General features: G+C 39.3%; 2 protein-coding genes and 1 pseudogene across 3 annotated transcripts; 2 read left to right on the top strand and 1 right to left on the bottom strand.

Moving 5' to 3' along the window:
• Positions 1 to 15,476, top strand: part of LOC148721247 (QRFP-like peptide receptor) — a 68,773-nt pseudogene that overhangs the window by 5,944 nt on the left and 47,353 nt on the right.
• LOC148721251 (uncharacterized) lies at positions 1,325 to 5,448 on the bottom strand. 2 transcript variants are annotated; one of them, XM_088735893.1, is made up of 5 exons: positions 5,312 to 5,448; positions 4,518 to 4,846; positions 4,113 to 4,254; positions 2,824 to 3,345; positions 1,325 to 2,014 (listed from the first exon to the last, which is right to left on the bottom strand). In XM_088735893.1, the coding sequence occupies exons 1-5, from the start codon at positions 5,340 to 5,342 to the stop codon at positions 1,689 to 1,691; spliced, it is 1,350 nt and encodes a 449-aa protein (XP_088592019.1). In that variant the 5' UTR covers positions 5,343 to 5,448; the 3' UTR covers positions 1,325 to 1,688. The 2 variants fall into 2 exon arrangements, with proteins under 2 accessions (XP_088592019.1, XP_088592020.1); XM_088735894.1 differs by lacking the exons at positions 4,113 to 4,254; positions 4,518 to 4,846; positions 5,312 to 5,448 and having other exon boundaries at positions 1,325 to 2,044.
• Positions 11,103 to 12,203, top strand: LOC148721250 (uncharacterized). The gene has a single exon (XM_088735915.1). It carries the CDS (start codon positions 11,113 to 11,115, stop codon positions 12,013 to 12,015), a length of 903 nt encoding a protein of 300 aa, XP_088592041.1. The 5' UTR covers positions 11,103 to 11,112; the 3' UTR covers positions 12,016 to 12,203.

Below are 15,476 nucleotides of genomic sequence, written 5' to 3'. Positions count from 1 at the left end.
CCTTGGCACAAATAACCGCTCTTGCACCTTGAGTTGTGGGAGAAGGAACCAGGGGCCCGTTTCGCGAAAGACTCAGTAACTAACGGGCTCGATGGCATATTTTAAAATCGGAAATTAAAGAATAGAGAAACAACTTCTCTGATATCCTCACCAGTCCATTTCGCTTCTTTAGCTGCAAGTTTTATTGTATAATACTCAAACCATTTGAAACCCCTGTCTCGAATGAAAATAGAGCAGCCATACGGGCTCGTAAAGAAACTCGTAAGTTTACCGGGACCTTCGAGAAATGCCGGTGACCCAGCATCGAAATAATTCATTCTGACAACTGTAAAGAGGATTGAATTTCGTTTTGAATATTTCATTCTTATCTATATCATGTTTTTATTTGTTAACTCCTCGCCTTCCCCCTGTATACATCCCGGCCACATCTACAAGTTGGCTTTAACCCTAAGCCAGTTTTTCATTTTGCAGGATACCGCTAGAGGTGAAGCTGAATGCTTTTCAATTAACTGGTAACCTAGGAACCTACTCACAAACGGCGGACTCCGATGATCGCCACCAAAGGACACTATACATCGGTAAAATAGGCTCTCCGTAGATAATCTGCAAATGAAGCTAATCGCAACAAAAAGACAATCTACCTAATGCAGGTGAAAACTCAGTCAGCCCAAGAGAGTGGAAAGAAACAAGAGATACTGGATCACGTTGGTTCTATAGTAAATGAAATTCTGTTTTGATTTTGAGGAAAACAAATTGATTGCAAACTGATGGTAAAGCTTCACACTCAATCGAAAAACATTTTTCCACAAATAACTTATCATTAAAACCATACAACTTTCCGAGCCTCATGACACGAAAGGGAGAATGCACCCCCATCCCCTTTTGTGAGAATTTTCTTTTTGCATAGATTGAAGTCCCGCTCTCTCCTTCCCCCTCCCCTTCCCCCTCCCCTCCCCCCACCTCTTCTTCGATTCTCCGGATCTCTTCCTGCTTAGGTGTTATTGAAAGCTTTGAAGCATTGAATCAGTTTTATCCTTTCCTCCATTTGAGTCTCCAGGAAATTTAAGGATGAAACACTTATTGAAATCATGTGGTAATTTTAATGAAATAGCTACACCATATGTAATGAGTGCTAGTGTTTGGCTTTGGTTTGTCATCCCTGGAGTTTAAAGGTACCGCAATGCGCTTAGGTGTACTTGGTTCTTGTAATGATCTCCCAAACTGCACCGTCACCTAAAAAGTTTTGTGTATGGCTACAAAATTATTAATACATCTTACAGTCTAAACCTCGCTAAATAGTTGGGAGTTAAAACAAAACAAAAAAAGCAGTTGAAAGTTTAATTATTATTGACATTACCACATATTTTTGTCCACTGACCTTCAAACATGAACAACAAACACCCAAACCTTGCAGCCTCTTTGGAGGAGATTGATTCCTAGTTAAGTTATACGACATTAAAAAATATTCTACTCTTGAAAATTTTGTTTGCAAATTTCAACTCTGAACTTCAAACCACAGAATGATGACTTTAGTTCTAAAGGTTGCTTTGCGTAGCCTACACCTTAGAACCCGAAAAAAAACTGAATAATGACCCAAAGATTTATCAACTCTTCAAGGTAAAGTTACAAAAAACAGCCTCAAAACATGATAATCACTAACCATTGAGGAAAGTACTGCCTTGTACACTTCACTGGATAAATGTGATAATCACTCTACCATGTCCATCGCTATTATAACAACATTCATTTTGCTGATTTGTTCCATTGTTAAAAGATCCCCCCCCTCCCCCACAGGAAAATTTTTCATCAGCTCCTCCGCCATTTCCCCCAGAGTAACCTCTACCGCCGCCAGCTCCCTTGTTGCCTCGGCGTAAACCACCGCCACCTCCGAACCCACCCTGGCCATGTCCTCCTACTCCCCCTTGAAGATATCCTTGACCTTCTTGACCTCCTTGACCACTTACGCTCCAAGAATTATCTTGTCCCTTATTATAGAAGCCACCACCACCTCCACCTACAAAACCAAAACATGATAAGTAGCTCTCTTATAAAAAACAACATTTTCATTATAAACTAAAAAATAATTACACAAAATCATTGAATATTGTACCCATGAAAAAGCTTATGAGGAATAGTCAGTGTTAAAATTTTGCATTGCACAATTTTTTAAAACTAAACTAGTGGGCAACACTCTGAGAACAGTAGTTGTAAAACTTCTTTATTCTCCGACGCGATTCGTCTAACTGTCGTAGACTTCCTCAGGGAGTTTTACAAGTTAACACTAAACGCCTGTTTTTATAAGCCATAGTTAGCAACTATTACGTGGGCCAATGACCATAAAGGCTTGGCCGGACTTACGAACAGGAAAAGGCGAAGTTGTCAAAAATTGGAAATTTTTTTAAGGCGACGTGAGAAAAAATATTTTGGGAGCCACAGTTTTAGCTAGTTGAGTGCTACGAGCTTAATTTTAAAAAGTTGTTCTATTTAATCCAAAATCACTATTAGCTAATATGAAGGTCTCGCCAGTTGTTCTATTACTATCTCATACACGAGAAATTGAAATAACGCGATGAGAGTGCATATTGACGGATCGGTGGTGAGCAGTAAATAAGTTGAGTAGGATTTTTAGAGACTGAACGAACGAAACTCAGTTGAACTTTAGATATTTATAGAGGTGCCACTACAGATGTTGTTAACTAGAAAAGAAAAAAAAATCAAAATTTAGGATTAATAACTCGAATAGAGATCTGATTAATTTTATTGTCGTCTTACTGTCCCAATGAATAAAACATACTAATGAATTTTTCTTCTTTCTCCGCTTACCTGATTTTTTACCAATGGTATTTCCTCCACTTCCACTGCTTCCTCCTGTCCCCAGTGGCAAGTTGTATCCTGCATTCCCTGTTGTATTAATGGACGCATCACATCCTGGATGTTGTTCTGACATTTTTCTAATCCCCCCTCCACCTCCAGCTATGATCAAAGGCGTGTTGCTTCCTCTCACCACAAATGTACCTCCACCACCTCCGGCAGTTTTTGGGTTCTTCTTCCCTCTTCTCCCTTTTTGACCAACAAGTACAAAGATAATCTCATCTTTAGTCAAATTAAAGTTTCCAATCATCCTTGCCCCTCTTCCTCCGTTGTTGATGTCACTGTCCTCACCGTACCCCCCTGAGGCTCCCACTGCTTCCATTCTGTATTCCCCAGTGCGTGGCACAGTCCATTGTTGAATACCGTTGGACACCGTAACTTGTCCGTTATGATCCTGACCTGTGTAGTGACTACCGATTGAGTCTGGACCCTGAGATCCACTCTTACCCAGGTTTGTAAACACAGCTGTAAATTCTATATAATAGACATGAGATAAAATGAAAATTACGATGTTAGTTAGAAATTTTTCAAATTTTCTTCGTCACTTCAGAGTTGCTATTACAATGGAAATGTTCTTATAGTAACGTAAATTATTGGATCACACTGTAACGGAAACGTCAGTCACTTGGAGTGTTCGAATTTTGTCGTACTGTGCTATTTTCTAAAGCCTGCTCACCATTGTATTTTTAGAAAGTAGAAACCTTTGATAGTCGGGTATTGACTGACTTCACTGCATTTGAGGATTACATTCGACAATAAGATATCTGAAACAAAATTGTGTTTTTGAACAGACATGTTACTTTCATAAACTGTAGAACTGAGCTGTCACTGAATTTTGTTGTTGGGAGATCTAAAAATCCCAGGAGAGGACGAAGATTCTTTCCCATTCCCATAAATTGAGTCGTTTTTCTCGTCAATTTATTCAAGATTGTTGTTCGGCGATCACAGGTGACGGTGAAAGGAAGAGAGTGAAGAATAAAGGAATTCCTTATGACCAAAGCTGATAAGTCAATTGAGTAATGCCCTGCAGAGCAATTTTCAAATGAATGGAAGTGTTATCCGGGATTTCACTGGCGTTGCCTTACTTCGCCCTGTTATTGGTCCACAAAACTCGCGCCATTGAGATGACACAGCGAATAATATCCGAACGCTTGTGTTTGAACTGGAAATGAAAGATCATCTAGTATAAATTGATCTTTTCAAGAGCTACCACTCGAGCGATATTGTCGTGCAGGCCTTACCTTGTACACAGCCATACAGTTCAACTCCCATTGATATCCAGTTCTGCCACTCTACTGGTTTAAAACGAATGTAACGCGCAGTGATTGGTGGGTTAAGGTCGTGATAGACTACGGTATTCTGATCTGTGTTTCCATGAAAAACCTTTCAATCAACAACACAAAACATAACAGCCTTTCAATTAAATCTTTAATAAAGGCTATATAATGAATATCAGGTATTACGATGTAAAAACAGACCTCTCACTTATTCATGTACTATTCTTCTAGGCGTTCCCCTCGGGGGCCTCGATGTTTTATATCATTTGCGGTGCATATTGCAAAGACTCTGATAATGAAGATCAAAAAAAATTATTTTCCTGCTTATATTAAAAGGAAATCACGCGATACACGATAAATCAATTCTACCTTCGTAATGTTTTGTCCTGGGACTGTATAACTGTAGAACCTTCCTGTATTGTTGCCGTACTGCAGATTGTACTTCGTAACCCACTCCCTCTGGTGTCCATTACTACCTTGTGTTGCCCCACCTATCACTTTTGTGTGCAGAACAACCAGATCAGCTTGGAGCCATTGATCCATATCATTGCTTGCAGCTGCCCAAGATTCCGCTTTGTTAGGATGCACGAAGTAAAGTCTACCCTGGGCGGCAGAATGATTAGAATCTCTCTCTGAGGAGGCGCTTAACTGTCCGTCAGAGATTTCACCGCTTTGCATACCGAGAAATCTTCCACATTCTGTTTTGGAAAGGTTTATAGACGATTTACAAAGCAGCTATAGGATAACCCAATAATTAATTAAGTGTGGTTTATATTAAGCTAAAACTGTCTTTAACATAATTCCAGAAACTTTCAACGAAATGAAAAACCTTAAAGAACTCCTATGATCAGATCAACTGTGGCGCGGAGTCCTTTACTGTCTCAAGCTTATTAGAGGAAAACTGCATATAGTTTCGTTCGAGGGAAATTTAGAAGCAATTTCTGGGACGCACCCGAAAGTCATCGTCTTTGTTGACCACTTACGTTTTTTATGTTTTTAGTACGGCTGATTCAACTTTAACTTTCAATTTTCTTCACCTAGTTTTTCTTGACAACGGGATCTTTTATTCGACACAATACAAAACAGAATCGATTGCTCAGTTTACGCAATTAGCCGGCTAGATACAATGCGTATCAGCATTGGAAGACAGCCGTCTTCCTTACCTTTCACACATCCATACAGTTCCACTCTCATTGATATCTTATGGTTCCACTTCAGTGGTAGGAAACGTATGTACCTTGCTGTGATTGGTCGGTTTAGGTCGTGACTAACAACACTGTTCTCGTCTGTGTTCCCATTAAACTCCTACATCAAGATAAATATGAAATGAATGCTGCTCGTTTTGTTTTAAAATGTACGTTACGTGCTTGCGTTGTATACATAAGAACTTGTTAACTACTATCAATAAAATAACATACTGCAATGATTTCACGAGTAAACCGATTCGATTTGACGCGGGAAATTCATTCCATACCACGGTACGGTAAAATTAAGACGAACTTTTTCTACAAATATCAATCTGAGATTAATCAAAACCTGGATAGATGAGAGTTATACCCGAGCAAAGAATATGGTAAAAAGTATGAAACTTTACGAACGTTTTATACATTGCAAAAAATCGAGCAATGAAGCTCTGACTGCAAGGAGCGGTGCTTATCCTAACAAAAAGTACTGCTTGTCCTAACAAAATACTCAAAGAACACATTGGGAAGTTTAAGTTAAGTTCTAATTTTGACTTTGCGGCGTACAATAAGCAGCTCACGTTTCAAAATATTCTACCGCCTCAGATCTGTTTTACCTTAACTGGGGTTTGTCTTTGTTCTCTGTAGTAATGAAATCTCACTCCATAGTTGCTGTATTGTAGCTTGTACATCTCCACCCAGTACCTGTTCTGATGAGATCCTTGTGTTGCTACTAGTGTTACTTTAGTGTGTTGAGCTCTGAGATCTAGCTGGAGCCAGTGATTTGAATCAGTCCTATCAGCTATCCAAGTCTCCCCAGCGCCATGTAATCTTGTGTTTTTAACGGTCTTCCCTTTATGGGATAAGACACTTATCTGCTCGTGTTTGATTGCACCACTTTCCATACCAAGTGTTTCTTGACAACGCAAATCTATTTCAAAACAAAAGGAAACTTTAAACTACCAATTTAAAATATCAAAGTGTTGCAACTACTTATTATCCTGCTCACTGCTCACATGCAATTAGTAGATATGTCGCATTACCTCCACAGCCATGTTTACCAGTCAAACAATAGTCTATATCTGGGAAAAGAAAGTGATGAACGTCATAGATAGTTGGCTCCTTTGAGAAGATTTAAAAAGCTTTTCATTACGTTATATCTTTTCTTGATAATGGGGTCATGTCTGAATTTTGGCGTAAAAATTCGTACTCAGTTTCATTGACATTTACTTCAATAAAAAGAAACTGAGAAACTACAAGTGGCCTAGATGTTGACGGAAGACATAAGGAAAAAATGTATCGAGAAGATGGGGGAAAAAGGTCATGAACCCGCATCCAGTACTCCTTTTCTTAATGACATAGCTTATGCTAACCGTGATTATTTTCACCGTAAACCTTAAAAGACAAAAGCTCTCAGCTATGATGTTCTGTGACTATTAAAATTGTTGAGGTTCTAGCGATTGTTTCACACTCATCCCTTTCAAATAAGTCTGCCCAATCACCGAAACGAATTTCAACTTGGGGGAGGAGAGTGTGGAACTCGTCACTTATATTCAATGTTTCTGCCCTAATAAAAGTATGAGATTCCTTACCCTCATCACAATCATGGCCTTCAAATCCAGATCCATCAACACACAAACACTGATAATCTCTGTCTGTAAACCCAGCTTGGCATGTTGCGTTATTCTTGCAGGGATTTTCCGCGCAAGCATTCTTAAGGAGAAAAGGAAGAGAGAAACTTAAAATGGTATTTCGGCAGACATGACAGGTTCCTCGCGTCTGTTCATTTATTTCCGTCGCAAGCAGGGAATTTCAAAGGAAAGGAGAGGTGGGTGAATCCTTTGGTCTCGTATCAAAGCTTTCCCGTGGTACAGAATTAGAGTTGCCTAGTGGTTATTACCTTGTCATTATGTAACTTAACGTACTACTACGTGGAGTGGAGTAATATATAAATACAAATACAAATACAAATAAATACAAAGCTTTCCTGGACAAGGACGGGAGTATTACTTATAGCTCTTAGAATTAATCCTCACCTCAGCTCCGCGGTAAACATAACTTTTGTTTTTCACTAGGTCTCCATCGTGTTCAATTGTTGCATTATTCAGTTCACACTTGTGTTTTTCAGGCGCTTGCAATTGTTTTATCTTATGAAAGTTATAACTGACGCAGTTAGGTTCCAGGTAGCATTGTAGCATGCAGATATCTTCGTCAACCACGTCAACAGTTCGAACCGTGTGATTCTCCAGTCGGTAGTCAGGTTTAGGAAAACTGGTAAACTTCAAATTGCGGCAATTACCTAGAGAAAAAATGTGTTAAGTTAGAAAGCTGCAATGTGACAAGCACCTCTACTTAAATTGGGACTGTACAGCAGTGTTAGTGCTGTATGACTCTCGCTTTGGTTTGGCTTGTTTGGCTTTTGGCCTTACGTTAAACACCAGTCGAGTTATTTTTATTTATATTACAATAATTTAATATTTAATACAATAATTTCATAAATATTGCGTAAATTAACATGTGGATATGATCAAATGCGCATCACAACACTTGTCGGGGGACTTTGGCTGCACTGCATCAGCAGTTTACAAACAACTGAAGGAAACTTATTTGAAGATGCCCCCTCCCCCCCAATTCCCAGGAAACAGGCCAGACCACATCAAAATAATTTCGTGAGTGGGTTCTTTAACGTCCCCTTCCTAACCAAATTAACTAATTAATAGATGCAGGAGACGGGATCTACGGTTTATTCGTCGTTATCCGAGAAGACCAGAATGTCCATCCATCTCTTGATATTATAGAAAGGTAGCGCATTCTCCTCAGTTATTTTAAGACCTTGAGCGTTAGTCCGGCCGGGGCTCGGACCATCGACCTCGACCTCCCGCACAACAGTCCAGCGCTCTAACCAATTGAGCTAACCGGGAGGTGGTTTCTGAATGATCATAGCAAATTTTAACTTCTTTTTGATGCGATCAGCTATTGTGATCGATCGACTTATCCACGCCGAAGTCTATAAACTACTCGTGTTGGTATGTAGAGTGCATAACTTAATTATTTAATTACGTCAGACATGCTTGTTGGAGCTCCGACATTTTACGCGAATTTTATCATCTATGGTTGCTCATGGCCTTTTATTCAGGCATTAGTATCTTGCTATTGTGCCTAATGGTAACTGAGGCACAAAATTGATTGGAGAAAACAAGATTCTACGTTGTTTCAGGTGGCTTTTCGCCAAAGACCAGACCGATCAGTGTGGAAGCCGAAGCCACTCAACCGTATGCTTTTGCATTTTTTAAAATGCCTTCTCGGTCGCGGGTTATTGTCTCGCATTTGGATAAATCGTCCATCGTGGAATATCCGCATGCATGCCTCACGCAAAGCTGTCTTGGGAGTCAAATCAAATTCCCTCGCGAGCAGTTGTCGTTCTTGTTGTCGATCGACTGTCGTCATAGTTCGTCGCGCTACATTGATAACACAAAGACAAAGTACGGAAAGTCCAGGATTCCGTATTACTCTAATAGTACGGCGACTTGCCAGCTGTTAATGGCTTGTGGCGACGTCCATCCACAACCGGGACCTACATGAACATCCACGAAACCAAAACCAAAATCATCTTCGATGCCAAAGTGTCCAGTTTGCGAGAAAACTGTACAGAGAAATCATAGACGCCTGGAATGTGAAAAATCCTTTGATTTAATTCATCTTCGTTGTGCTGGTGTAACAAGTTTTAACCATGTGAAGGCAAACTTTCCCGGAAAGTGGATCTGTTGTAACTGTGCGCTATCAATGCTGTATTTCCATGGTCAATGTGATCTAGGCCAATCAGGCCCGTCTGAGGCCTGTTACGAAATGCAAGCTAATGATGTGATATTAGAGACATTGATCGAAAAATCCAGCTCGCTGAAGTTGATGCACTTGAATACGCAAAGTATGCTTTCGACATTTAATGAATTCGCTTTGACATTCAGCAAATACCCCCTTGATATCATAACTCTAAGTGAGACCTGGATGAAGAACAATAAGGATCTACTAGGATATGTCTCACTCCCTGGTTTCTCAAAGGAATTTCGGAATTGGGACAATGTCAAGGGCGGTGGGGTGGGGGCTTATATTCGAGACAATATCAAATACAAGCGACGAAAGGACATCGAGAACACCCATCCTGACATGGAACACCTCTGGCTGGAAATTCAAGGAAAAAACAAGCGCAGTAAACTTTTGCTGGGGAGTTTTTACCGGTCAGAAGCCATGCACAGACCTTCGGCATGGCTGGACAAGTTCGAAGATCTCATTGGTTGCATTATTGCGCAGTGGGATGGTCTTCTCCTTCTTACAGGCGACGTGAATTTCGACCTATTGGGCATACCGGACGCCCCAACGCGGCGATATATTTCCCTACTTGACACCCTTAATGTCAAGCAAATCATTGACAAACCTACAAGAACAACAAGAACATCACGAACCTTACTGGATCACATTATTATCAATGATCCATCCAAAATAACATCTCATCGTGTGATATGGTGAAGTATTGTGAGTGACCAATATGGCCCCTTCGCGTGTGTAAACATCAGCGTAGCTCGTTATCAGCCAAGAAATAAGTACATCAGAAACCTGAAGAACTTAAATGTGACAGCTTTTTTAGAGGAATTCTCCGCACTACAATTTTCGTTAATAACATCAACTGATGACCCTGACGATCAATTAGAGACTCTCAACACCTTGTTTAACGACTGCCTTGAAAGGCGCGCACCCCTTAGAAGGTGCCATGTGACACGTTCTCCCACCCCGTGGATGAATAACGAAACAATACTTAACCTCCAGTCACAAAGAGACAAACTGAGGCGAGAAGCGCATCAGTCAAATTCAGAATCTTCTTGGTCTGCTTTCCGGGAAGTGCGAAATAAAATAAATAGTGCTATACGCAAAGCTCGTAAAGCTTTCATGGAAAAGGCTTTGCTGTCCAACAAGTCTAAGGAAGTCTGGCGCATGGTTCACCGCGTACTCCATCCCTGTCGACAGCCTTTAAGGTTCGACCCAGATAAGCTAAATCTTCATTTTGCTACGACCGCAAGGAGAACGCTTGATGTTGAATCGACCAACCAAGATGAACTCTTCCAGTTCATCCGCGGTGTTACGGAAAAAGAGGGCGCCTTCCACCTGGAAAGTGTTACACAAAGAGAAGTCCTGCGAACCCTTAAACAATTGCGCAGTGACTGTTCGACTGGACCCGACCAATTGCCCGCCCGGTTTGTAAAGCTGGCCGGCCCACTCACAACTATCATCAATAACTGTATTTCAAAGTTGTTCTTCCCGCATGCCTGGAAACTCGCGCGTATCAGTCCCATTCCAAAAGTTGACACACCTGTCTCGGAAGATCACTTGCGTCCAGTGTCGATTCTTCCCATACTTTCTAAGGTATTTCAGAAGCTTGTTGCCTCTCAAATGACTGATTTCTGCACTAGAGAATCTCTCCTTAGATACACTATCTCGAGCTTTCGTAAGGGGCATTCGACCTCTACGGTACTCTTAGGTATAAGGGACGACCTATTGAGTGCCATGAAAACGAAAGAGGTAACTCTTACGGCACTAGCAGACTTTTCGAAAGCATTTGATACCGTTTGTTTTAAAACGGCGATAACCAAGTTGCATCTCCCCGGTTTTTCAAAGTATGTCCTCGAATGGCTGGCTAATTACCTATGCGGCAGGAGACATTACGTTCAAATTGATGATCGCAAATCGTCACCCGTGCTCTCCGAATTTGGAGAGGCTCAATCCTTGGACCGATGTTGTTCAATCTCTACGTCGCGGATCTTCAAGATATTCTTCCACCTACAATCAAAAGTTTTCAATATGCCGACGATACAACATTATACTCTAGCTGTTCTACACCGCAGATCACATCTCAAGCGGAAAGCATGAATGCAACCCTGGCAGGCCGCGGCGCCTGGTCAAATGATTCAAACCTGGCCCTGAATTCTAAGAAAACTAAGGCCATTCTTATCTCAACTCCACAGATGGCTCATGTACATTCTCTCGGAAATCTGGAGTTGGGGTTAGAAATCTCCGGTAAACCACTGGAACGTATAAATGTTACAAAACTCCTGGGAGTACACATTGACTCAAATCTTAAGTGGGAATTTCATATCAATTCTATTCTTAAATCTTGTTATGCGACTCTGAGAACCTTAAGAGAAATAAGGAACTTTACTAATTTTAAACTACGGAAACATTTGGTAGAAACATTAATTCTGTCTAAAATAAGCTACTGTGACATTGTTTTTTGTCCACTACCAAAGTTCCTCTCAGCTAGACTACAAAGGCTCCAGTTCGCTATGGCTAGTTTCATTACTTGTAAATATGTAAACAGTATATCTACCATTTTGGATCTTGGCTGGATACCTATCCTGGAGCTAAGGGACTACTCGCTACTAAAGACTATTTTAAAAGTACTGTATTCTGATAACTGGCCCTCCCATTTAAATTTGCAAGTCGTAAAACCCGTTAGGCATCTCCGTTCAAGTGTTGCTCCAAGGCTTTATGTTCCATTTGTACAAGGCACCTTTCAGCATTCAGCAGCCATGATTTTTAACGAATTGCCAGCAAATATAAGGAATTGCACAGAGTTTAAAGAATACTGCAGGCTCTGCAAGGCGTTCTTGAAGGCGCGCGCTTTGTCTTCCTTGTAAAGTTATAGAAACAACCACCACCAGCAACCAATATATTCTGCATATTTACTTTCATGTATAGTTTTTATTACAATTTAGTTAGTCATTATAATTTAGTTCTAATATTAAATATTAGTATCGTAGGCCTTCACAGATGAAGAGCCACACCTTTTTATGTGGATATACTGTGAATAAACCGTTATTATTATTGTTATTATTATCATTATTATTATTATTATTATTATTTTTAATACTATTAGTCGTGTTTATCACGTACGTAATAACGGTCGTCTAGTCCGAGCTTGTTTAGTTCGTTAAGAAAGATTACGTTTTCGAGGAACTTCTTGTTTGGTCTCAGCTCAAAACTCATTTCATGAAAAGCGATTGTTGTTGTGTAGCGTGACTTCAGATTTGAACTATACTGCGTATTATGCAGGTGCTGGTTTTTATCTCTGAAAATGTAACAAAAGTTTACTTCCACAGTGTGGATCACCAGGAGGCAAAACGCTGAAATGTATGCTCGAGCATGCACATTGTCACTGGACAGAAGACATGTTATTTGGCACGTTTATCGATTATCCTATGATTTCCAGAATATTCTTGTTTAGTCCTTTAGGAAAGTTCTAGTAGTTCCGGCATGAGTAAGTGACGTCTATTTATCGAAACTCGAGTTGTTTACCGTAAATTCTGGAAAATTCTATGATGTAATATTACTAAAAATAGTCGTGTTGTAAATCTGTAGAATCTTCTAGAAAGATTGTGGGGAACTATATAAGAAGGTGCAGTAGGTTGTTTCGTTTAGAGGAAAAAGAAGAAGAAGAAGAGAAAAAGATAAAGGAAATAAAGGAGTTAGTGAAAACAATTAAATTTCAAGGTTTATAACGAAACCAGTAACAGCGTAATTGAGTATACAGGAACAACAAATCCTGAAATGTCATATTTTGGTCGAGTGAAGTGGAAATACGACAAAAGGAAACATGCGACTGCTTTTCATAGTCCGATTTCGAAATAGAAATTGATAACAAAACTTGAAAAACTATGCAGGAAAATAGAAAACCTCGTGCTGTAATTTTCCTTGTAGTCAAAACAGGATGTCTACATCAATTAATGATGAATCCTTTTCAAAAATCTATCCTTTGTAGAATCTTTTCCTGTATTCAAGAAATGCTATCTAACATCTTTATTTACATCAAAGTTAAACAACGTTTATATCGTTTTTGAGAACAGTGAGGAAAATTTACTGACATCACTGTTCATACATTTCCGATCTTATTTCGCAATACTGATGCAGCCGGACATTCATTGTTTTATGAAATAACTCAGATATTTACTATCGCTAGGTTTTCAAAACCCATCCACAGTTCACAGTGAAACCTTTATTTGACGAAAAAAAGACTGTGCTACCGAGTTAAAGTTGCTTTGATGGCACACAGTCTGAAAACGGTCTGTCTTGAGATTCGTGTCAAATCGTACAAAGCAATGTCGTGTTTGCCATCTTTGTTCTCGCGCTTGAAGAACTTTTAAACCTGACTGCATTGTTTTCAAAATAAAAAATCTTAAGGAACTCCATGAATCGACGGCCAACAATCTCCGTTTTGATAAAACCGGACTGCATAAGAGTTTGTTTAATCAGATACAATGAAATATATGAAGTTCATATTTTTTTTTTTTCTTATTTCGCAATACTGATGCAGCCGGACATTCATTGTTTTATGAAATAACTCAGATATTTACTATCGCTAGGTTTTCAAAACCCGTCCACAGTTCACAGTGAAACCTTTATTTGACGAAAAAAAGACTGCGCTACCGAGTTAAAGTAAAAAAAAAAAGAAAAAAATTAAAAAATATATATATATATATATGAACTTCATATATTTCATTGTATCTGATTTATCACTTTCACGGGTTTATTACGAATCAACTTAACGGCCTGCTCCCAGTTGGCTTGTTAGCTCGATTGGTAGAGCGCTGCACTAGCATCGCAGAGGTCATTGGTTCGAGTCCCGTACAGGCGTGATTTTTTTTCAGGTCTGATTTTCGCTATTGCATAAATAGCGCTATCTACTGCGAGGATCGTGCATCATACGTATAGTTTGTTTAATTTTTTTTTTTCGTGAAACCAACTGTTAAACTTGAAAAGTTCTTTTTAGGAAGTAACAACGAATGGATGTATTTAAGAAGGTAAGATTCGTCAAATAGCCGAGTTTTACCACAAATAAAATGTTATGAAATGTGTAGGTTGTATATATTGTGCTTGTCCAGGACCAAAACTATTTACTTGAAATAACTTTAATGTCTTTAATACTTCTTGAAGAAGCCTGTGTGAATATTTCAAGACTTAATTATGCTAATAAGGATATTAAAAATGTAACATAATGACTTAGTAAACTTTTAAAAAGTACTCAGACATGAGTTAGGACCCAACTGTAGGAAAATCTCACCTTGTCCTTCTGGTATTAAGGAAGCCAAAACGGCGAGAACGAGGCAGTAGAATACAAAGAGCATGTTTCCTAGAAAATGCCCGCTGTACTTCCGGCGAACAATTACGGCGAGTTTTTCAACCTTATGCCGGCGAAATATCAGACAAATTGAGAGAGCTGAGGTTTAATATGCGTTCAAATACACAACCTTCTCTGTTTAATTATAAGGTTGTCAGTGGTTGCCACAAATGAATAAGTTTCTCTGGGATGTAATTGGTTGGTGAACTTCGATTATACTTCATGCATATTGATGGCCTTCAATTTGAATTTTAGGGAAAGTTGTCCTTTATGTGTTTTTCTATTCTGGTTTAGTTATCTCTGTAGGGGCGCAATGTATGGCGATAAGTTACTTGAAAACGTTGTAACAAATATTTCTACGCTCTCCTTATCTAACCAAACTTGACCGCAAAATAAAGACGACCAAACCATCAACTAAACATGTAGAACTTTCATACAAAATCCTGAAGTAACACAGAAATTCTTCAGACGGTAGAAACTTGTTTGAAAGCCTCATTGGCCTTTCGGTTCTATATAGTTCCTGGGATATCCCGTATATCCCTGACAGCATTATTTTTGAAAATAAAACATCTCAAGGAACTCAACGAATCGACGTTGAACAATCTCCGTTTTAATCAAACAGGATTGCATAAAATTTTTTTAACAAACATTTCTTGAAAACCACCTGTTTAGCTTGAGAAGCCCCGGCTCTTTAGGAAGTAACAGTGAATGGATTTATGTATATATGTATGTATGTATGTATGTATGTATGTAGGTATGTGAAGTGAAATTGTGTTCCAAGCTTAGTTTCTTTTCTCCAGAGGCAAAGTTTCAATCCACAAAGTCCTCAGATTTTACCAACAGCCAAGTATTAATAGAAATAACACGTTTAAGCCCAAAGTTAAAAGCACTGGTGCTTTTCCTTTTCTCTATAATTTTTCTCTTTAGGCAGGGTTTGAAAATTAAAAATTTTTCACGAAACGTTAGTTCGTTTGTAGTGACGAT

Source organism: Stylophora pistillata, chromosome 10 (genome assembly GCF_964205215.1).
Source record: "Stylophora pistillata chromosome 10, jaStyPist1.2, whole genome shotgun sequence".
Classification (NCBI taxonomy): domain Eukaryota; kingdom Metazoa; phylum Cnidaria; class Anthozoa; order Scleractinia; family Pocilloporidae; genus Stylophora; species Stylophora pistillata.
Note: the sequence above shows the minus strand (reverse complement) of the source record. Positions and strands in the feature narration are given on the sequence as shown.

Excerpts from the sequence above, each read along its gene's own strand:
- LOC148721251 (XM_088735893.1), bottom strand. The coding sequence starts at position 5,342 with ATGAGAGTGGAACTGTATGGATGTGTGAAAG. Across the intron at positions 4,255-4,517 it reads CAGGACAAAACATTACGAAG|GTTTTTCATGGAAACACAGA; the intron begins GTAGAATTGATT and ends GTTGATTGAAAG. Across the intron at positions 3,346-4,112 it reads ACTGTATGGCTGTGTACAAG|AATTTACAGCTGTGTTTACA; the intron begins GTAAGGCCTGCA and ends TCTATTATATAG.
- LOC148721250 (XM_088735915.1), top strand. The coding sequence starts at position 11,113 with ATGTTGTTCAATCTCTACGTCGCGGATCTTCAAGATATTCTTCCACCT.